The 21,655-nt window shown below is 33.7% G+C and overlaps 1 protein-coding gene across 2 annotated transcripts in view; it reads left to right on the forward strand.

The window, feature by feature from the left end:
- Nucleotides 1–21,655, forward strand: part of SLC16A7 (solute carrier family 16 member 7) — an 84,064-nt gene that overhangs the window by 53,516 nt on the left and 8,893 nt on the right. For both annotated transcript variants that reach the window (XM_027456597.3, XM_072034302.1), the window contains exons 3-4: nt 17,507–17,650; nt 19,215–20,027. In XM_027456597.3, coding sequence (XP_027312398.2) covers nt 17,507–17,650; nt 19,215–20,027 — 957 coding nt within the window. The remainder of the gene's footprint in view (nt 1–17,506; nt 17,651–19,214; nt 20,028–21,655) is intronic.

A 21,655-nucleotide genomic window follows, 5' to 3' on the forward strand; every position in this document is an offset into this window, starting at 1 on the left:
TTACAGGGATCTGTTTAGCCACACTCAAAAAGCCAATCTTAAAGTTAAGAACATGCTGCCATTGAGAGAAATATTTTTGTCTTTTCAGTAATTGACAGAAAACCATTCATAAGAAAATTCCCACTGTACTTTTACTAACATTTTCAATGTCCATGACATAGGATAATAGTAATGATTATCATAGAGATATTTGTGGTGATTGTAATTAAATTAATTCAATCCTGTAAGGAAAAAAATTCTTGTTTATATACAAGCAGGCAACATAATAGACTACATAATGAACATTAGTTAAGTTCTTTTTTTTTCCCATTTAAGGCTTTGTATTTTTCTTGATCTTCATTTCTATAGGTAAAAGTAATCAATATTTACAGCTTTTTTATCCATAAAGAAGATTCTTTTTTCTCTCGCACTTCATTTCAAGTAACGGGTCAAAGACAAACAATAATAAATAGCATTCATCATAAAATACATTTTCTGAGGGACTAAAACTTCGGGTTTGTTTTAAAAAGATATCAAGGGACTAACTTAGGCCTTTGATATATTCATTGAGCTTGTAAAACTTAGACGAAGGAATGCTTTTTTTTCTTCTTCTTTCTGTATACTAATAATGTTGGATCAGTTCCCATATAGTTTTTCATATCACTGGATTATACAATGGCTGCATTTGTGATCTGTGTCGCGTAATTCAAAGGTAATGAAACAATGGTGTAGCACAACTGGGAATCATGAGATATTTAAGCAGATACCAGAGAAGTTCTGTGAGGAAGGAAAAGTCTATCTACTCATGCTGTGTATACCATTGTAATCACACCAGCACTTCAAATGAAATAATAAACCTAACACTCTACAAAGAACTTATTATAGAATTTTACTGGTCCATTGTTTTGGAATGTCTAAGAACTATTCCCTTGTTTATTTTGAAAGGTATAGCCAAGGGAAACAGAGCTGAACTGAGATATTTATAAGATACTATAAACCAGTATAAATTGGCAACAACTGAGTTTTTTACTGACATTTGTAATGGTATGTAGATACATAGTTGCTAACAGAGGTAACTGGACTTAGTGACAGGTTTATTCTGATGCCAGGGAAACTACAGAAATCAAAGAATGAGATGATTTTAAATTGTCTTTTAAGATTACTTCAAACAATCTTAATTGATTAACTGATTTTGAAGATTTTTGCAGAGATTGCATGTAAACATACATGCCATGCAGAGAGTTTTCTAATCAGTCAGAAACTTTTCATGTAACTGAAGTTTATTAAGATTGCTATTACTGTGAAGATTATTAAGATTACTGTTAAGATTACCCATGTCAAAGAGTACATACAACTACAGCTTCATTAATAATATATGTTTCATTGGAGCATATAAGCAGAAAACAAGTTTATCTTCATTTTTCACAAATTTTGGCATTTTTATTTAATTATCAAGAAATAGATAAGTGCAATGGCTGCAGTTTTACCTGACTTTTGTTCAGATTAATATGTACTATAAAGAGACAACCAAATGGCATGGATTTAAATGTGAAGATTGTGATTAAAATAGGAGAATGTATTGTGAAATAAGTTGTTCATTTCATCATCTAGTTCAAACAATTCTTTTAGCACTTTTCCATGGACATGTTTTACATTAATTGTGCCTTCTTGGGTATTCTGTATGTACTGCTTTGAAACACTTTTCATTAACTGCTTTGACTCTTGGAAAATTGTGAAGGAAATAGTTGTACACTTACATTTTTTTAACAATAGTAACTAGAGATCATATGGATGGGATTCATGTGTTGTTTAGTCTTCCTCAGCATAGGTACTTACATCTGAACCAGTTGTCTAGACAACTTCTGTTGTCAGTCAATAAAAATGGAAATTTCTGAATCGTCCTTTCCTATGTTAACTGTCCAAAACACGACAGATAAATCATGTTTTAGAAAGACTGGCTGTCTTTTCAGTGCTAAAGGAACCTAGAGGAAGTTTTCAGATCTCTATTTTGCGCACATCTTAAGTGATGCTACCCTACACAATTGTTGCCCTATACCAGTATGTTATATTTCACTCTCTAGAGACTTTAAAATCTAAGTATGTTCCTGCAGAGATATGCACCCAATTGATAGTGATTTTGAACTCGTCCTGCTGGTTTTATTAATATTTGTAGTCTTTCTAGATCTCTTGAATATTGCATAGGTTGTAATTTTTCCATGTTTCAATGACACTGTTTAGGTTGTACTAGTTTTGATGCTATTAAAACTCTCTGGTAATCTTAAAATTATTTATTAGCTTGTAAATATCTAATCTTTCCTCATACCCATAATTCTTCAGCTCTCATCATTAGCTAAAAAAAAAAAACAGCTGGGATAAAAAGTTTTTTGCTTAATAATTGACTAAGTCCATATCCTTCTGTAGCTTGATTATAAGCTGATAAAAAGCTATGGATAGAAATCTGTAATCTATGTATTTTCCTATTCTCTGTGAATGATCTGAAAGTTGAAAACATTTCAGTCTTTTTGTAGAAAGCTCCAAAACACTTCCGTATCAGTATCAGCTGTCAGTACCAAATGTGTTTTGCTACAAATCTTGCTCATACCGCTCTCCTATGGAGGAATGTCTTTGATTTTCCAGGAACAGTAATTATGTAATTATTTTTTTCCTCTTTTACAAGAATAAGCTTTGCTGTCCCATACATGCTGCTTCCAGATTTGAAGATGTAGCCTAGATTTCATCTTCTTGTTATTTTCTACATAGTAGAACATAATTTACTCAGAGGAACAGTTTAGTGTCAGGACTTCCTAAGGACTCTTTGCAGTGACTCTCAGAGTAGGCACAATTCAAGAAGAGAGGTTTTCTATTAGGCCTTCCTAAGAAGTGGAGTAATCTTGTGTCCTTGGAAGTCAAATTTCACTCAAAAATGCTTCAAGACCAATTCTGTTCTAAATTGCCTGAACTGTTATCATATATGTAAATGGAAGAATTAATCCCTCCTTATTGTGATGTTGCTAAGCCTTGAATGTCTCTAATTAAGCTCTTGTTATTTGCCTAATCAGAATAGTTGTAATTTTCAAAGCAGCAAGTAAATAAACAAAGTGCAGGAGGCTTTACTTTTGGATCTTCTATTTAAAAACTGTTGCCATGAAAGATTTAATTAAGACACATGAAGTATTGAAGCTGGTGAGAAGCAACATGGCATTACGTATGGTGAATAAGATTTATTTATTCATGTATTTACTTATTTTAGTTTCCCCGGATATCTCCTGAGCAAAATGCAGTAAAATAAAATAACTAAACCAGGTAAATAGATACATTATTGATAAAGAACTGTAGTTCATGCTCAGCATATGATGAATCTGCAGGTCTTTTTTGAATCTATAGCCAGATACTCTAGAATCATTGTTTGGGGGCGGGGGGAGCGGGGAGAGAGAAGGAGTCGGTAGAAAAACTTAAAACATAAAATATATAGTGATGAATTACATGTTTCAGTAACAATGTTATGCTGTTATCAGAGATACGCAAAATAACTGCCTGGGACTCTGTTCCAAGTATGGTCTCCATGATGCTAATCCTGTAATACGTGCTTAATTTGAAATGCCTAAGTGATCTCATCAGGTTCAAAGCTAAGATTTATTTCTCACTTGCTTCAAGTCAACATATAAACATATGCAAATATTTTTATGCATAGGTGTTTGTGACATAAAGGTCTTTTGGCAGTGTACCTTCAATGACTTAAGTGCTCCCACAGGCACTCATTAAAATCTCATTTTTATTAATATCAACCTTAAAAATACATTATGCATAAATTATTATTTTCCCCCAAATAAAATATAAAATATGCAAGAGTTGTTTTGAGGGTGTATAGCGTTTAAGAAAAACTAGGAGTATTCACTTTATTAATCATTTGACCAACCTTTTTGGTACGACTTGTTTGTCAGTAATCTTGTCTCTACTTCATAAATAAATTAAAAATAAAAATAAAAATTCAAGGACGCAATTTGACCTGAATTATGAGTCTTTCTCCTAACATAAATGTTAATTATTTTGATTCTGTGTAGTTCCAGTATTGCAAAGTGGGCTGAGTAGTAGGCAAGCAGGCACTCTGACTGTAAGAATTGTTCTGATATTTACTGATGTAACACACAGTGTAACAAAGTATCCACCGGTAATGACCTGAAACTATATGATTCTCAAGTGAGAATACAGTTGACATGACAGATGGTTTTAAGCTGTTGATAACCTGAACAATCATTTCTAATTAACACGTAATAGAAACTTACAGAAAATCTCAAAATAAATAAATGAATAAATAAATAAATAAATAAATAAAATCCCTCCTTCCAATTGGCTGGACTTACACAAAGACTGCACTTCTGAGAATGTGATGGGGGTTCATCCCAGTGAGTTTATGTATAATAATGAGCAATATAGTCCTGTAGCTGGTCTTACACTAGGCTGCAGTTAAAAACTGTAGAGCTGCAACATTTTTTTTTATTGAGTGACCTGGAACATGGGAATGCTGCATAGTTTTATTTCTGATTTCTTAAGTTAGTTCCACAAAAGAAGTTTGAGATAATTCAGAGTGAGTTATTTGAAGATTTTTAACATATTTAACTCAGCTGAGAATTCTGAGATTTGAATTTTTTATTTCATTTTAGGAATAAAATGGATGTTAAAGTATGTTTCATACAATGCTAGTTCTAATTTATGTATTGTTCCTTAAAAATCAAATAGTATTTCACAAAGGTAATGAATGCATCTGGGAGTGATTTTTTTGTGCTTCACACAGTGAATCTACACCTGTTGAAAGAATGAGCAAAGATATATAATCCATTGCTATTCTGGTTCAGAAGCTTTTAATATTTACTTACTCAAATATAAACAGTAACTAGAATGCACAGCACTTGACCCTATACTCAGAACCAGTTGAAGTGGCTGGTGGGATTAAGACAGGAACAAATCTGGATCATGTAATTTCTTCTTGATCATTTCTCCAGATATTATTAAAGAATAAATACAAACCAACCAACTAACCAAAGAAAAAAACAACCAACCAAACAACCAAACAAAAACAACAGGGTGTTCAGATACACATACTGCCTAAATAAGTCAATTTTCTCAATTTTCTAAGAAATAGCTTTTCAGTAAGATGTATTAAAATTTACTAGAGAAGCATAGTTCCTCCTGAAGGAAGAAAATAATTATTTTATTAGGAAACCTAAGCAATATTCTCCTCACAAGCACATATGTTGAATCATTGCAGAGGATGGTGTATTTCACTGGATCATTTAAATATGTTCTGGCTGAAAAATATCAGCATAACTCCTTAGATGAAAGGTGGCTCCAGGAATGCATGATATCTAGGCAGCATCTGTAATACAAATCATAGGAAGCCTATATTTTAATGGCCACTAATTTATTTTGAATTTATGATACATTACAATCATTAGAACTAAGCTGCTTTATATTACTTGGTAGAGAATAAGGTTTCTGCCAGTACTAGGTTGTTTTATTTCTTCACAACAGGTAAGGAAATATGACTGTTTCAAAATCCATACAAATATTATCTTCAAGTGCAATCAGATGGCTATGGGTCACCAAGACACTTTATGTTGCTGCTTGCAGCAGAGCTCAAGTATTCCTTATTCATATGTGCAAACTTGAGTTAGACCTCCCCAACCCCTCCCATTTAAAAAAAAAAACAAACTTGTCTATGGGGATATATTCTCTGTTGCTATAAGGGAAAGGACTTTGTAGACAACATTATGCATGTTGTTTCCGTTGTAGTCCAGGCAAAACACAAATGCCATAAATAACTTTGCCCAGCTCCCTGCTAATATCTTCTTTTTCCACTCATTTTTTCATGACTCTTGCACTCCTTACTTGGTAATATTTTATAAAATATTCTTTTTATAGGGCAAAGTGTACTTTCCCCCGCATTAAAGGAAGTCGTCATGTTTTGGCTGATTGCGGTCTGTGGAAAGAGTATGTGTTGAACAACACAAAAGAAATGGCATATGGCTAATATCCATAGGAAACTTTAAAAAATTTGAAAGACACATTATACAAAGCTCTTTAGCTAGATGGAAATCAAAAAGTGTCAGTCTGATGACAAATCAGATGACAAAATGTATGTGAAGTAGGTATGGGAATATGCAAAGATAAACTGACACCTGCTCATATAATGTATAGATAAAATATCCATGTATAGTATAGAATCATAGAACCATAGAATTAAAAAATAAATAAATCAGGTCATATGTCTGAGAGTGTTGTCCAAGCACGTGTTGAACTCTGGCAGACTCAGGGCCTTGACCACTGCCCTGGAGAGCCTGTTCCAGCGCTCAACCACCCTCTTGGAGAAAAACCTTTTCCTGATATCCTGCCTGAACCTCCCCTGTAGCAGTTTCAAGCCATTCCCTTGAGTTATACTGCTGGTCACCAGAGAAAAGAGATCAGCACCTGCCCCTCCACTCCCCCATGTGAGGAAGGCTTAGACTGTGATGTTGACTCTGTGATAGCTTCAGGCTGAACAATCCAAGTGACTTCAGCGGCTCCTCATACATATTCCCCTCCAGACTTTTCACCATCTTTGTAGCTCTCCTTTGAGAGTCAATAACTTATTGACTGTAAAATATTTTCCCAAATATTCTTATTAAAAATAATAAATAAATATATGAATAATAATAATAAAATAATAATAATTTTGGGTGTCTACATTTTAAGTGAATTGGAAAGTGTTCTGAACCCATGGAAAACTTCCAAAATTCTGGAATTGTTCACTAAGTTTTCTCCATCTTATTTTTCACTCGTTTGAAAACAGGGGGAAAAAATAATAAACAAATATATATATATATGTATCTTACTTTAAGTTGTCAACTGCATGTTGTTGTGCCTCTACCCCATCCCTTGCCATTCCACTACCCTGACTGATCAGTCTCCTTTCTTGCAAAATACTGGGAAAAATGCAAATTCTGCATGTGTTGTGATATTAATATTATATATATTATATATAGTATATATATTAATATACTGCTATCTCCTGCATTTACACTCTAAATATCTTGGATGCCAAAATCTAATGAGAACACCCAGTTCTCATTTTGTACAATGTCTCTGAACAAAAAATAAATTCCCTTCCCTTTCCCCCCTTTATTTAGTACTTTGTGACCTAAATATTATTGAGATATGTTTATTTACCTTATACAAATTTTCAGACATGAGCTAGTTTAGAGGCTATCAAGGAACTTGGGAAATTCCCACTTTTAAGCTTTTAAAATTGTTACCACTGAAAGTTACCAGATATTACCAGATAGTTTTATCAGATATTATTAAGAATACAATTATAATGGAAAATAATGGTAAAATAATATTTTAGAAATATTTTATATAAAGTATATTTTAAATATCAGGTTACATAGGTGTTAAATAACAAATGCATTTGGAACTAATCTAACAGTATTATCGACAATGACGTATATATGATGACTTCTCAGGACGCCCCATTCTAAATAAATCCAGATTTATACTTCTCATTGCATATATTCTGAATATGTAGATGACATTTAATGATCCACTCATGATCCGTAAGTCACAGTAAGTGGTCCACAGAAACATTGTAGCCAGTAGATTGACTATTTTCACTTTCATATATAATTATACAGTGCAAGATTGAGACAAGACAGAAATATGATGACAAAGGAACTAGGCAAAGGAAGCATGTATCTTGTGCTTTCTTTGAAATTATATATGTTATGTCTGTTACAATATGTAGAGAACCATTTCAAAGTTGAGTTAGATGTAATATTGTTCTGGAAGAAAACAAACCATAGGATGATGTGTAGGGAGAAAATGGGATATTGTATGAACATAAATACAATGGGCAGTTTGAAGAAGACAGAGAAATCCAAACGGCAATATTAATATTAACTGAAGTCGGTTGAATTTTTCACAGTGAATGCATTATCTGAAAAACATACTGAATTGGGTTGCAGAGAATGTATCTTACATTCATAAGAACTATTAAATAGCCTGTTCAAGGTCTTCTGAAAGAGTTTGTGTTGACTTTTTGCTCTCTGTGATGTCTGCTTGGCTTCCAAATGACAGTTTTGTTCTGTTTCCAGGAAAAGTAGCCTGTGATTTTTAAGAAAGTGTATAAAAAAATTATGAATCATAATAGGGAATAATAAATAGAAAGTGTTGAATAATAAACATTTATGAATATTGTGCTCATGTGTGCATGCACATACGCAGAGAGAAAAGACAGTTGTTACTCAAAGAGGAAATAAAGAAAAAATCTAGGGAAATATTTGTAACTATATATTTGTAATATAATAACATTGTTTGCAAAAATACCTGTGAATAATTTAAATATTAGCAAGGACTATTTATTTTCTTTTTTTTTTTTTTCAATGCTTAGCTCTGAAATTAACAACATAGCTCTTACTTTCTAGTTGCTACAATTGTAGCTGCAACAATGGTATCCTGTAATTGCTGTCTTTCATTTCAGTGTTGTGATCTGCAAGAATACAGAAATTCATCCCCCTTTTGTAGCATCAGAATATACAGAACTTGTCTGGTAACCTGATTCATACAGGTAGCAAGATGTAAAGACAACTTGTATTGCTAAGAATTGTGATCTGCATTGACATGCAAAATTCTGCATTTTGACCATTAAATATGTCCATTGTAGCATTCTGTAGTTCTGTACCTACTAAAATTCTTGCTGAAACCCTAAAAAAGACAGAAATTTAATGAAGTTTATTATTAACACATTCATGTTAACTATTTGCTATAGATAATTATTTTTATTAATATTTATGTATTAGTATTATTTTGTATGTATTTTTGAGAGGCAAGATGATTGTCTCTCCTTTCTTTTTTTTTTTTTTTTTTTTTCATTTGAAGGAGAAATAACCTTTCATGGCACAGGTTCATTGTGCTTGTCACCAGTAGCATTATTTAAATGTAATTTCCAGCACATTTTTAAGATTGAAAAATATGTGTTAACTTTAGATTCACAAAAGTACATGAGCTACTAAGGAGCTAAATTGATTGCTGTTAAATACCACCCTGGAAAAACTCATCATCTTTTCTTCTACAGGAAACTTTCATTAAGTCTTCCAGGAAACTCACATTTGTAATTGAGTTTTCTAATGTTCATGTTGATGCACTACATTACATTTACAGCTTACTAAGTTACAAGCTGGTTGCAATGGTTTTCTGAGAAGAAAACAACAGGTTTCTGAGAAGACTGTTTGGGATTCACTTACCATGTGCTGGTTCTATTTCCAGCTATCAGCATTACAGAAGCATGCAGGCTACTATGTGAGAAGTATGTGCCTGGTGTTACAATGTCTCTATTTAAATACATTTCCCTTATAGGTGCTTTTGTTCCGTCTTATCATTGGCTTGTTCCATCCTTTCTTTCTCTTTTCTTTCCTTTTTCCAAGTTGGAAAAATCATTTATTTGCAAATATGCTTCATATTTATATATTTATGCTTTGTATTTATGTTATTTATGCTTCATATTTAATATACCATGTGCTTCAGTTTACTCAGGGATGCTGAAGTTAACAGGAATACAAATATAAGTGAAGTTTTAAAAAATGCTGAAATATTCTGCTGCTTCTGACCTCTCTGAAAATAAATATGTTAATGCAAAATTTGGACAACTAATTTTAACTTTTTTTTTTTTCCTTTTGGGTAGTCGGTGACCATAAATGTTTCTGAAAACTGCTGAGTGTTCAGCAACACACAGATTTACATTCATTTCTGATTAAATGTGACGAAGTTTCATATTGCTAGTTTCCAAAAAAAATCATAAATCATCTTCAAGACTTCAGCTTTGTGACCGACTCTTTGAACCTTTCATGAAAAAAACAAACATAGCAGAGCATACAAAAGATAATTAATATCAAGCATTGATATGTATCCATTTAAATAATAATCAGCTACCCCTAATCAGTCTACCCCTTGATTAAAAATTGGTACTTTTCCAACTTTTTAAAATTCATATGCATAGAGCAGTTCATTAACTTGGAGATAAGTTTTATAAATTATGTGGTCCATAGCTCCATATACCTCAGTACCCTAGCAAACAAGAAAAAAAAAGGACAAGCCAGTCAACACCTTTCATCAAAGTATGCAATGCCTCTTATATATCTGCAAAAAGAATAAATAAAACAAATTAGAAACAAGTACAAGGATCTGTAATTTCTATATAAAAGTAGTTCATTTGGAGTATGCACCAGCACTATTCATCACTTATTTATGTTTCTTCTGAATATTTCAGGAAATTCTGATATTTACAGCTGGATGTATATGTTATTGAATAAGTACATCAGTTCAAAATTACAAGCTGTAACTTTTTTTTTTTCTTTTTTTTTCTGAGGGGGAATAAACATGAGAAAAGTTGCAGGCACTCTGCTATCACCCAGGCTTTTATGGGATACCACACACAATTATTGTATTTCTTATAAAAGTAATTCATTGTTCTTTCAGGATGTAAGGTAATGACACTGAGGAAACATAGTCTGAGATGGGGAAGTGATGAGCAAATCTCACCATGGCAGTGGATGGTTGAGCCATTGACTGCTTGCTTCCTGTCATGCAGTGCTTTGGGCTGCTGAGCTATTTAACTCATACTTCAACTACCTGAAATTGGTGTTAGCCATTTTTTTGGGGTGCTATTTATTGCAAGAACATTTTTTTTCCTCTTTGCTTTCTGTCAAAGTTACTATATTATCTGGTTTTATGGAATCAGTGCAGCCATGTTACATGAAACAAGAAAGAAAATAATACTGCAAAATGCATAAAGGAGCCACAGAGAAAGCTTTACAGCCATTGTTGAACTATGTTACCTCTGTTGCTGTTACACAAACAGACTGTGCTTGAAAGGGGTTACCATTCCCACAAATGTGATAAAGAATCTAATACAACAAAGGTTTCCTGACTTTTTAACATGCATACTTTTTTTTTTTTTTTTACAAACCCAAGAGTAATGAGAAAAATTATAGTATATAGCCAAAAGTTTTTGAATTAGAAAGAAAAATATCATAGGTTGCTCAGTATTCTGAGTTAGTCCACCTTGAGAAAAACAAAGTAATTTTTAAAACACTTTTCACCTTCATTAACAGATTTTCAACAGTGTCAGAATCAATTTTGACTTGCTTTTCCTCTGAATGATAGAGATGACATTGTTAGAGTAGTACTAAGTACTAGCATAAAGCATTTGTGGTTGAAGGAATAGTTTTAAAATGAAAGGTAAGATTCTACTTTAGTAAAATACTGGAAACTCTTTGCCAAACAAAGCAAATCAGCTCCAGAAAGTGGATTTTCTATGTAGTAAAAAATAAAAAAAATACAAGTCTGGCTGATATTAGCAAGTAGCTTGTCCTCATTTTAATTCTTGGAACTCCTCTGGGTTTTCCAGCCTTGTAGGAAACAGAAACAAAATACAGCCAGACTAGAAGGATAGCTGGTGCAATGCTCTGCAGGTGCCAAAAATGTATGTGTGTTTAAATCATTTGACTTGACAGGATGCAATCTACGATACTGCATTTGTGCAACTTCAAATATTATTCCATTTATTCTCAGCTTCTTTCACGATTTCACTTTATTTGAATAAATGTCAGATTGTTCAGACTGAGTCATGTCAGATTGCTCTGGGTCAATGACACTATGAACACTGTATGACATTGTCAATTTACGTTAAAAAATTACATTTATATCAAAAAGGGTTCTTTTCTAGTTGCCTACCAAAGATAATGCATGTAGGAAAGTAAAAAACATAAAGGCATGGGTTGTGTATGAAAAAAATTACAGATGTGAATTATCTTCAATTGCATCTTACATTATATCATCAAGTAATCAACCAAGAACAAATAAATTAAATACTAAAACTTAGCTTTTTATATACTTTTAAAAAGTGCCACTCCAGTGAATATAAATGTAGAAAAGACCCAAGGATGACTTCATTATTGAAATAAAAGATAATTATGGCAGCTTGATACTGCTACAAATATCTTGTTGGATCCTATAGTACACTGCTACAAACCCTGTTGGAATTGTTCTGACTAGTTATTACATTTTTAAGCAGCAGATCATTCTTTTCATCCCTCATAGAAAGTGCTGTCTATTTAGGGGAGAACTGAGGTAAATATATTTTATTTTTCCTTTTAGTAAGAAAAAAAAAAAGGTGGAAAAGAGAGAAGCCAGCAAGAATTCTAGTTCCCTAGATTCTCTTCCTCTTATAAATTAATGGAGCATACATTTGGACAGATAAATGTTACTCTACCAGAGAGCTGAGCAAGATATAGATTTTATGCCAAGTAAATCTTCCTTTATTCTATTTCGTGGCCTTCAAACTGATCTGATGGTATTACCTGTAGCTATTAAGTGGAAATATTGTTATCACCTGTTTTGCATCCTTTACGCTTTTAGAGATATTAGATACACAACCAGATTCAGATCATTTTTTATATGTGTATTTACCTAGGACTGGAAAAAGCAAATAAATACATGTGTACATAAGTGTGCATGGGAATGTGTCAGAATGTAACATGAGAGAGAGACTATTAAATGTATAGTGCATAGTGTGAGTTCTGTATTTATTTCCAAAAAAAAAAAAGCAAGCAATACAAAGCGATCATACCTGTAAGAAGAAAACTCTATTGTTCAAGTTCTGTTTAATACATATTAGCACAATAGAAATCTTTTAAAAGAAAAAAAAAAATGTTTATTTCTTCAGGCATCTGCTTTTAAAATCTACTCAGTTACATTGTCTTTTTTGGTGCTTTTCATTTACAACAGTATTGCTTAACAGAAGAAGGAAGATTTAAATGGGGAGTGAAAAGTTTAACTTGGAAGTGAGAGAAAAAGAGATTATTGCTAACACTGCTATTACAAATAATAATAAATTTTATTTTTAAGCAATATATTTCTATTTTGGTATTCACTGAAGTCAAAGCAGCTTTGTCTACACATTTTCCACAGTACAGATAGACAAGTAAATGTTTTACTTAGCCATCAAAATAGATGGCATGTTGTTATAAGCTTTTTATTATGTATGTATGAGCATATGTTTAGTATTTGTTAACATTTTGACCTTCCCTCAAATTATGGTAGTAGTAAATGTTGTCTTGCTGTAGTCATAATGTTCCTTAGCTGTTCCTTAGGGAGAAACAAACAAATAAACAAACAAAACAACAACAAACAAACTTCCGATGTATAAGCAACTCATAATAAACAGTTCCCAAATGCATAAGTCAATTTCTGCCCACATAGCTGAAATAGCTTTTGCCATCTTTCCCTTGACATATGATGAACATGAAAAGCTTCTTTTTTTTTTTTTTTGTTTTTGTTTGTTTGTTTTTTGTTTTGTTTTTTCATCCTCTTCTAAGGTGTTTGTTCCTGAGTCTCTTCTTCAGTGGCACAGTTATGGTTGCTATCTAACTCCTTCTTAGGGTCTGGTCATTACTTCAAACAGATAGATATAAAACAAAAATACAACCAGGGGACCGTTAGCATATTATGATAATGGCCTTAAGTTTAGTTTAGGGAGTACACAGTCTTATGTGGCCAGTGTTTTGTAGGTGCTAAGGGAGAGATCAGAGTAAATATTCTTATGAGCTTAACATCTGTTAGGTAGTTACTTCAGGCTTCAGGAAAGTAGAGTCACAGATCCAGTAGTCCTTTAGTGCATTAACATGTGTTAATGTATAGCATGATTTTGCCAGTGATACGTTATTTAAATAGCTTAATGATGCTTCTCAAAACAAACAAACAAACAAAACAACAACCAAGGTAACTGCTGCATGTGAGCATTGCTTAAGTAATTGCACAAGCTGTTAAATGTGAAGTGAAATTTGTGTATAGCTATAAAACATATGATGACAGGCGAACATCTGGAATTTATGTAGATTAATATATATTTGATAATGAATATGCATGATTTTATGAGACTCAAAACCAAGTATGTACACAGTTGTCACAAGAAAATATTTAACCTACTCATCAGGTTGGAAGGGTTTCTAGATAACTTATGGAGTTAGCTTAAACTAATATAATGGCTTATAAAACAATATTTCCCAAAACCAAAAATTTTAAGCCAATGACCAGAATATGCAAAAAATAGAAATAAAAATTGAGCTGTTATAGTAAATACACATCATTAACTTGAAGAGAATATCTCGAAGAGAGTCTAATGTTTAAAATAATTTTCGATTTATAATATGGTCCAGATTTAGGTCATTTGGAAGTTAAGAGCTCGGACACATGAGGCAGCTTTGTCTTTCCTCTGGTGTCTTCATCCTGAATTCATCCACCAACCTGAATTAATACATATTTGACCTGTAGCTAACAGATCTTGTAAGTTAGGCTGATGTTGCATGCATGTCATCTTAAAAGCTGTAACTTACAGTCCTGGCCCAGCTGCCACAGTTGCAATCCACAGAGATGCAGTTTTCTTGTTCCTAAACTATTTCTAAACTATCTCCCTGAAAGAATTGTGTGCTATGAAAATCACCATTGTCCTTGGTTATATTTGGAAAACTTTATCAGTGCTGTGCAATGCTTTCTTTTTGATCAATAGCTTTACTGAAAATAAGTTTGCAATTTAGCAATGTTATACAACAATCTTTTTTATTACCATTCCTCTCTTTCCAACAGTTGATTGTCTACTATGTGTGGATCTGCCTAATCTTTTTTTCATATGGTCTCATACCTATCCTGGTTATTCATACTGTCTTTGTTTAATGAGAAAAGAAACAGGTCTTTTGATAACTGGATAATTTCTTAAGTATAAATTTACAATAAAGGTACAATTAAAGGTACATAAAGGTACAATTCAATGTGCTGCCTATGGTGAATAAATTTGTAAGTAGTATGGCCAAATATTCCTAATGTCATGCCTCTTTTGTAGATTTTTTTTGCCCTAAGGGTGAGGTAAGGAATATTTTAATTATGAGTACAGAAAGGCAATATTTAATACTGCAGTGATTTGAGGGGAGGTCAAAATATTAACAAATACTAAAAATTGTTCATGTACTCAGCTCAATTTTAGAAGTACTTCCATCTCATCATAAGAAAAGGATCTTGAAAATAATAAAAATTAATTACTTTGGAATGTTTGAAGTGAAATACTGTTACTGTGTTTAGCAATGAGAACAATTCAACTTTTTCTGTCCGGAAATTACATTAAAATTTATTTTTTCAATAATATTGAAGTAATATTGAATATTATTGATATTGGGATGAAACATTTTGCTTTTAGTTAAACAGAGTTGAATTAAAAGTGTTTTTTTATTATTTTTATTTTTTATTGACCCAGAGAAAATATTTATACCACTCATGTATTTTAAAAGGGCTTTCTATCTAATTCAATCATGGGCCAAACTACCAATTGTCCATACAAATCTTTATTGAAAAACTAATGATCAAAATTATCCTTATGTGTAGTTATAAGTGCACAAGCTTATTAAGACAAGAGAGGTAAGAATGGTGCTTTTAGGAAGTACTCTGAACATAAGTTGTCAGTCCTTCATCGTTCACTGCCGTCTGCATACACCTTCCAGGGAGAAACCCCACCTCACTACAGTTCTTAGTAGAAATTAAAGTAGTAGTTCTTCAAGTAGAAAAAAAAAAAGTTGGGTATCTCTATAAGGTGTCATGTCAGCTAAATGTTTTAGTGCTTCTTATGTGATTTAAAGTCTTTTATTAAATCTCTGGGCTATTATATATTTGGTGGGTCATTCTGTGCTGTGGGATTCTCTTTGTTGGTTTCAATACATGGTTATGCTTAACCTAGAATTCAGTGAGCAGCAGAGCTAGCAGAGCCTGCTCTCTTGTTTTATATGTCTTCAAGATGAGCCCTAACACCCTCACTTTGAGTATCTTTTACCTTCCCAGTACAATAGCCATCCCATTTACCATCCATGCTCCCACCTACCAGCCTTGCCCAGCTGCCAGGGCAAGAAGATAAAGTGCTTTTACATACCGTGCTTTTACTCGGGCAGAGCTGAGCACATTTCCCAGTGTCTGTGCTGCCCTTTTATTAACAGAGGCTTCCCTGGGATCCCGGGCTCCTTGAGACCTATACTATTGAATGAATACACAGACTGTAAGATCTAAATATCACTGAAATTTTGTAGTAAATTAGAACTTTAAATTTTCAGTCAGTCAAGCTGAAAAGTTTGTCAGTCAAGTTATATGTAATTTCAAACTGACTTCAGGATTCACAAAAGGGGGACAGGTGAAGGGCAACACTATGGTAGAAGCTTGTTTCCTTAAGGAAGAAAGCTAAATTTTTATCATCTGGAGTATGCCTAAGTCTTCTGCTGTAGATACAGTAATTAACATTTTTGGTATGTTCACAATAGTAATTTAATATATTTAAAGCAATTCAAGCAATGGAGTCTAAAATGACAGTGTACCTATGAAGCGCACATTCTTAAATTTGTTGGAATTTGGCTTCTTTGCATCATGGAAACACTGGCATTTATTCCTAAATAGTAATATATCTATACAGAGAGATTTAAAACTGTTTTGCAGTGAAATCAGGTTCAGTGCTTGGCTCTCCACTTTATGCCAGCTACAGTTTGAAATGTATTACTTTTTATTATGGGTATTTTTATTTTTGAATCAAATAAGTTTAGTTATTGCAAAAACAAGACTATTCATAATGGTTTGGGCCAAATATAGTGCAATCAGATGGTGTGCAGGTTTTCCTAAAGAGCTTTGACAACCTCTTAATCTTGATATGTAGCATGCCATCTATTCTAGTCACGGTCATTTAAAAGACATATACTGCATGTCATGCTAAATTGGACACTAGCTGTTTGTTTAGTGTGGACATAATTACACTATAAACTGAACTGCAGTTGAAACTGAAAAACAGGTTTGTAGCAATATTTTTAAAGTTTATAGGTCTTTTTGCTAAACCACATCTTAGATTTTCTTAGACAGCCTATAGTCATTTTACTGCCCCTTAATGCTCCTCTCTGGGTCAGGTAAGGGAAATGAGACTCAGGGGCCAGAGATTTACATTCTCATTTGATGGTGTTTCTATGTCTCTGTGTAGTTTTAAGTAGGTGTCCAAGACATGCTACAGGATCAAGAAGATCTGTTAGTTTGCTTGCCTGGAGCTTCCCTCTGCTCTGTTAACTGGAGTTTCGATATCTGTCTCGTATGTGAAATTCTTCAGTCCTTGCACTTTCAAAACTTCCATTGACTGATCTCAGTATTGATTCCCTGTGAACTGTAACGATCCCTCTCACTTGTCTGATGTCTTTAATCTTTTGATCCATCTCCATGACTAATCAATAGTTATATTGTCATGGAGGCAGTATATATATCCACATCCAGGCTCATGTGGCCACAAACAGTTTTTGTTCAACAAATTGGTATAGAACAGCTAAACATTTTCTAGGATGGAATAGTAAGACATTCCAACATATCCTGAAGAAAATGGCATGTATGATGGAGTTACTTGTTACCTGCTAATGTTTTTTCTTTCTACCAACAGGTCCCATAAGCAGCATTTTGGTCAATAAGTATGGTAGCCGGCCAGTTATGATAGCAGGGGGTATCCTGTGTTCATTTGGCATGATTGCTTCTTCTTTCTGCAATAGCGTCTTGGAGCTTTATCTATGTATTGGGGTTGTTGGAGGTAAGAGTGTTCCTTAAAATATTTTATTTTTTCTAATGCTGTTTTACTTTACTGAGCAAGAACCCACTGTGCAAGGCATTCTACAAATGCAATACAAGAAGGTAGCAAGATCAATTCATTTTAGCTAGCTGAACTGCCTAATCTTTTAAATTAGCTGGTGTAATGTTAAATTATTTCATAGGATATTCCAGGAATAACTGATGATTTTATTCAATAAATGCTGTATGTATGTACTGTTCCATGCTTCACTGTAATTATAGTATAAAAATTGATTGGCTTGTGACAGCACTTATTACAGTAATTTGTGTGGAATTTCACATTCATTGTTTTAGCTTTCAATCACATTAAATGTCAAATGGGGTGGCAGAGGCTAGCAGAATTCTAGTGAAAATGCAAAACCCACTCCCAGCTTTCTGTAGGTTTATACATACATAAACTCCCATGGAAAACATGACAACTTTCAGCTCAATGGCTTTCTGTTTAAAATCCAAGTCAAACCCCAAATAAAATTATTCAAATGTCATTAAAGATATGGATATTGCCAAAGGCAATGAACTAAAGTAGTCATAAAGCCAGTAAATTAAATAACCTCTTTACCAGAAGTACCTTAAAAGAACTATCTCCTCAGAATAAGGAAGGCAAATGAGATTAGAGGTGAAATATTGGCATGTAATGAATGAATAATACTTATTTTTGTGTTGCAGCTTACCTTTCTCTACACTGGGCCTAAAGGATTCCTCCTTAATTTTTTTTTTTTTTTTTTAAGTTCTAATTTACTACATTTTAAACTTGTTCCCAGTTAAACAGTAAAGTCTGGGGCCAGTAATGTGTCTGTCAGAGAAGAAAACTTATTTCCTGTGCCATCAAGAAGATTCATAGCTACTTAGCCTTTATTGCCTAGATGTCTTAATGTGGAGAGAAGGCCTGGAGGTGCAGCTCATGCACTTGGCTGATGTGGATGTGTGGTCAGCTCCCATACTTGTCGTCCTCTTCCGCAACTTTTCCTCCTTTAGTGGGGACTTCAGTACCTGAGGAAGTAGAGCTGAATGTGTTTCAAAAGAATTAGCCATTTTAAATTCCACTTTTATACACAAGTTCAATCTTAAATAGGCTAGGAAATATAAAGTGAGGAGATTAATGCATTTAAATTCACCCTGCTTTCATTGTAGCTGAGATGACATCTAATAACTTTTGTGAAATGAGCCAAGAGAGAATTGTATTATAGCTTAGTAAATAAAAAACAGAGAGTCACGGCACTGACACCATCATTCCTCTGTCATTCCACTGTCTCTATCATTGTTGAAACACAGCAAGAAATTTGGGCTTTTATTGCAATGCTACAGGGAGAAATGACAGAATATCACTGTGACATAGTCTTGGCATTTACACACATGGAAAGCCATGAAGAAGTTGTATTTTTCATTCTCTTATGCTAGTTGGTTTTCATCTTCACTGAAAATCACTAGATTAGATACTGGTCATTTTAAAAATAGCTTGGTAAATGTATGATATGTTTTGTTTAGTGCATGAAATGCAATAATACTTTGTTTTATATGTTGTTTAGGTCTGGGCTTGGCATTCAACTTACAACCTGCCTTGACCATGATCGGCAAGTATTTCTATAAAAAGCGTCCCATTGCTAATGGACTGGCCATGGCTGGAAGTCCAGTGTTTTTGAGCACATTGGCACCTCTCAATCAATTCCTCTTTAATGCATTTGGCTGGAAAGGAAGCTTTCTCATTCTGGGAGGACTTCTTTTGAACTGCTGTGTGGCTGGGTCACTTATGAGACCTGTTGGACCAAAACCAATTCCTCCTGTGAAAAAAGATGTTGAAAAAGGCACAGGAGATTCTACCCTGCACAAAAACAACAAGAAGTCTTTTTGGCAAACCATCAATAAATACCTAGATTTATCCCTATTCAAACACAGAGGGTTTCTGATCTATTTGTCAGGAAATGTCATTATGTTTATTGGTTTCTTTGCTCCAATAGTATTCTTGGCTCCTTATGCCAAGCATAAGGGAATTGATGAATATTCTGCTGCTTTTTTACTATCTATTTTAGCCTTTGTAGACATGTTTGCTAGGCCTTCAATGGGACTTGTAGCAAACTCCAAATTTATCCGGCCAAAGATCCAGTACTTTTTTAGTTTTGCTGTCTTCTACAATGGCGTTTGTCATATCTTGTGTCCTCTGGCAACAAACTACACTGGCTTGGTGATATATGCTGTATTTTTTGGGTTTGCATTTGGAATGGTTAGCAGTGTTCTCTTTGAGACACTGATGGACCTCGTTGGGGCTGCCAGATTTTCCAGTGCGGTTGGACTGGTTACCATTGTGGAATGCTGCCCTGTGCTCATAGGCCCTCCTCTAGGAGGTAAGAATTTCTTTTATTATTTGTTTTCCAGACATGACAGCATGAAATTTGCAGTATAGTATTGAATTAGTATAAAACTTATACCTAATATTATGTAACATTTTCTCTGTGAATAGGAATGAACTATAGGAACACTGCACTATATCTATTAACTTTGCACTTTACAGTTTCAGACCCACGTGAAAATCTAAAGGTGTATTGCATGCATATGCAATAGATAGATTAAGAGTGTATCTCGACTGACCCATAAGTCCAGGTGATAGATGTATGCTTTCCTGATAGCACTTAGTGCTATCTTTGTGGCCTTAATTTACATGTATTCAATTCCACTTTGTTTTTCAGCAGCACAATTCTTACTGTCCTGAACAGATCAAATCCACTGCTCAGTTTTTATGAAGATCTCAGTTAACCTCCAACCTCATTACAGCTAGAGAAGCACATGCTTACATTTAAAGTAGCAACTTTAATTTGTCTGAATGAAGAGGATTTGTGTATCTAGACAGAAGAGACCAGTAGAGAGGTGCTGGAAAGGACAGGGGCAGGCTCACCAGCCCAGGCAGGGTGCCAAGTACTGTGCTGTGGAGCGTTGTGCTCTGGCATGGACTTCACACCACACCTACAACCATCAGCCTGTTGTCCAGCCTGTTTCTATAGCCAGTAGATATGTTTAAGATAATTCAATCATCCTACCTGGATTGGAAGTTCTTAACATTACTGACTTCTCTTTTCACTGCAAGTAAGGAGATCTCAAAAGGAACTTAAGTGTATAGCTTGGTGTATAGCTATTTTTAATTTTTGGGCTGCTAGCACCAAAAATGATGAAAAGCATCTTCTCTTAGATTATTTTATCTTTTCTATTTTGTTTTTTTTGGTAAGTATTTAATAATGCTGTTAGTGAGTTTTATAATCATTATGTTTCTTAGCATATAAGAGACTAAAGACATAGATGCTCCAATCTTGCTAAAAAGTATAGGTTAAATATGTGTGTGCATGTGTTGCAGTGTAAGCCTAACAATAAAAAATACAGATACTGAGATTCCCAGTCCCGTGAATATACACTACACACAAAGCAGTGCCAGAAAAGTCAGCAAGACCATATGTGCCTAAAGGCCATTACACGCGTCCACATATTTTAAGGATTATTGTCAGTATCTGTAAGAAAAGAGCATTCTTGAGTGAAATTTTAAATAAGCCAAAACTATTCCACTTACTTCAATACAATTATATGTGTAAAAGTAAATGTTCAATAGTCCACAAGATATTCCATATTTTCCTCGTCTTTTAACATATGAGTTCATTTTGGTAATGGCAGAAGAAACGCATTCTTCTCACACAGACTCTGCCTATGCCACCTAGTGGGGGGAGTGAGCCCGTGAGTTACAGAGTCCAGCCTTTTCATTCCAGCTGTGAAATTAAAATTAACTCTAAGGATATAAATCTAATATAAATGCTGCAATAGCATATATGAGTATTTTTCAATATATTAGGTTTGCAGACAATTTGAAAGGCATGCATTTGTGCTATAACTATATGAGTAATTGATTCCTTTTGTTAAATAGAGACAATGGGGAAAAGCTAAATTCCAGTTTTGACTAGTTCATATCCTTTAAAATATTATGCTGAAGTAA

Source organism: Anas platyrhynchos, chromosome 1, assembly GCF_047663525.1.
Source record: "Anas platyrhynchos isolate ZD024472 breed Pekin duck chromosome 1, IASCAAS_PekinDuck_T2T, whole genome shotgun sequence".
In the NCBI taxonomy this organism is placed as follows: domain Eukaryota; kingdom Metazoa; phylum Chordata; class Aves; order Anseriformes; family Anatidae; genus Anas; species Anas platyrhynchos.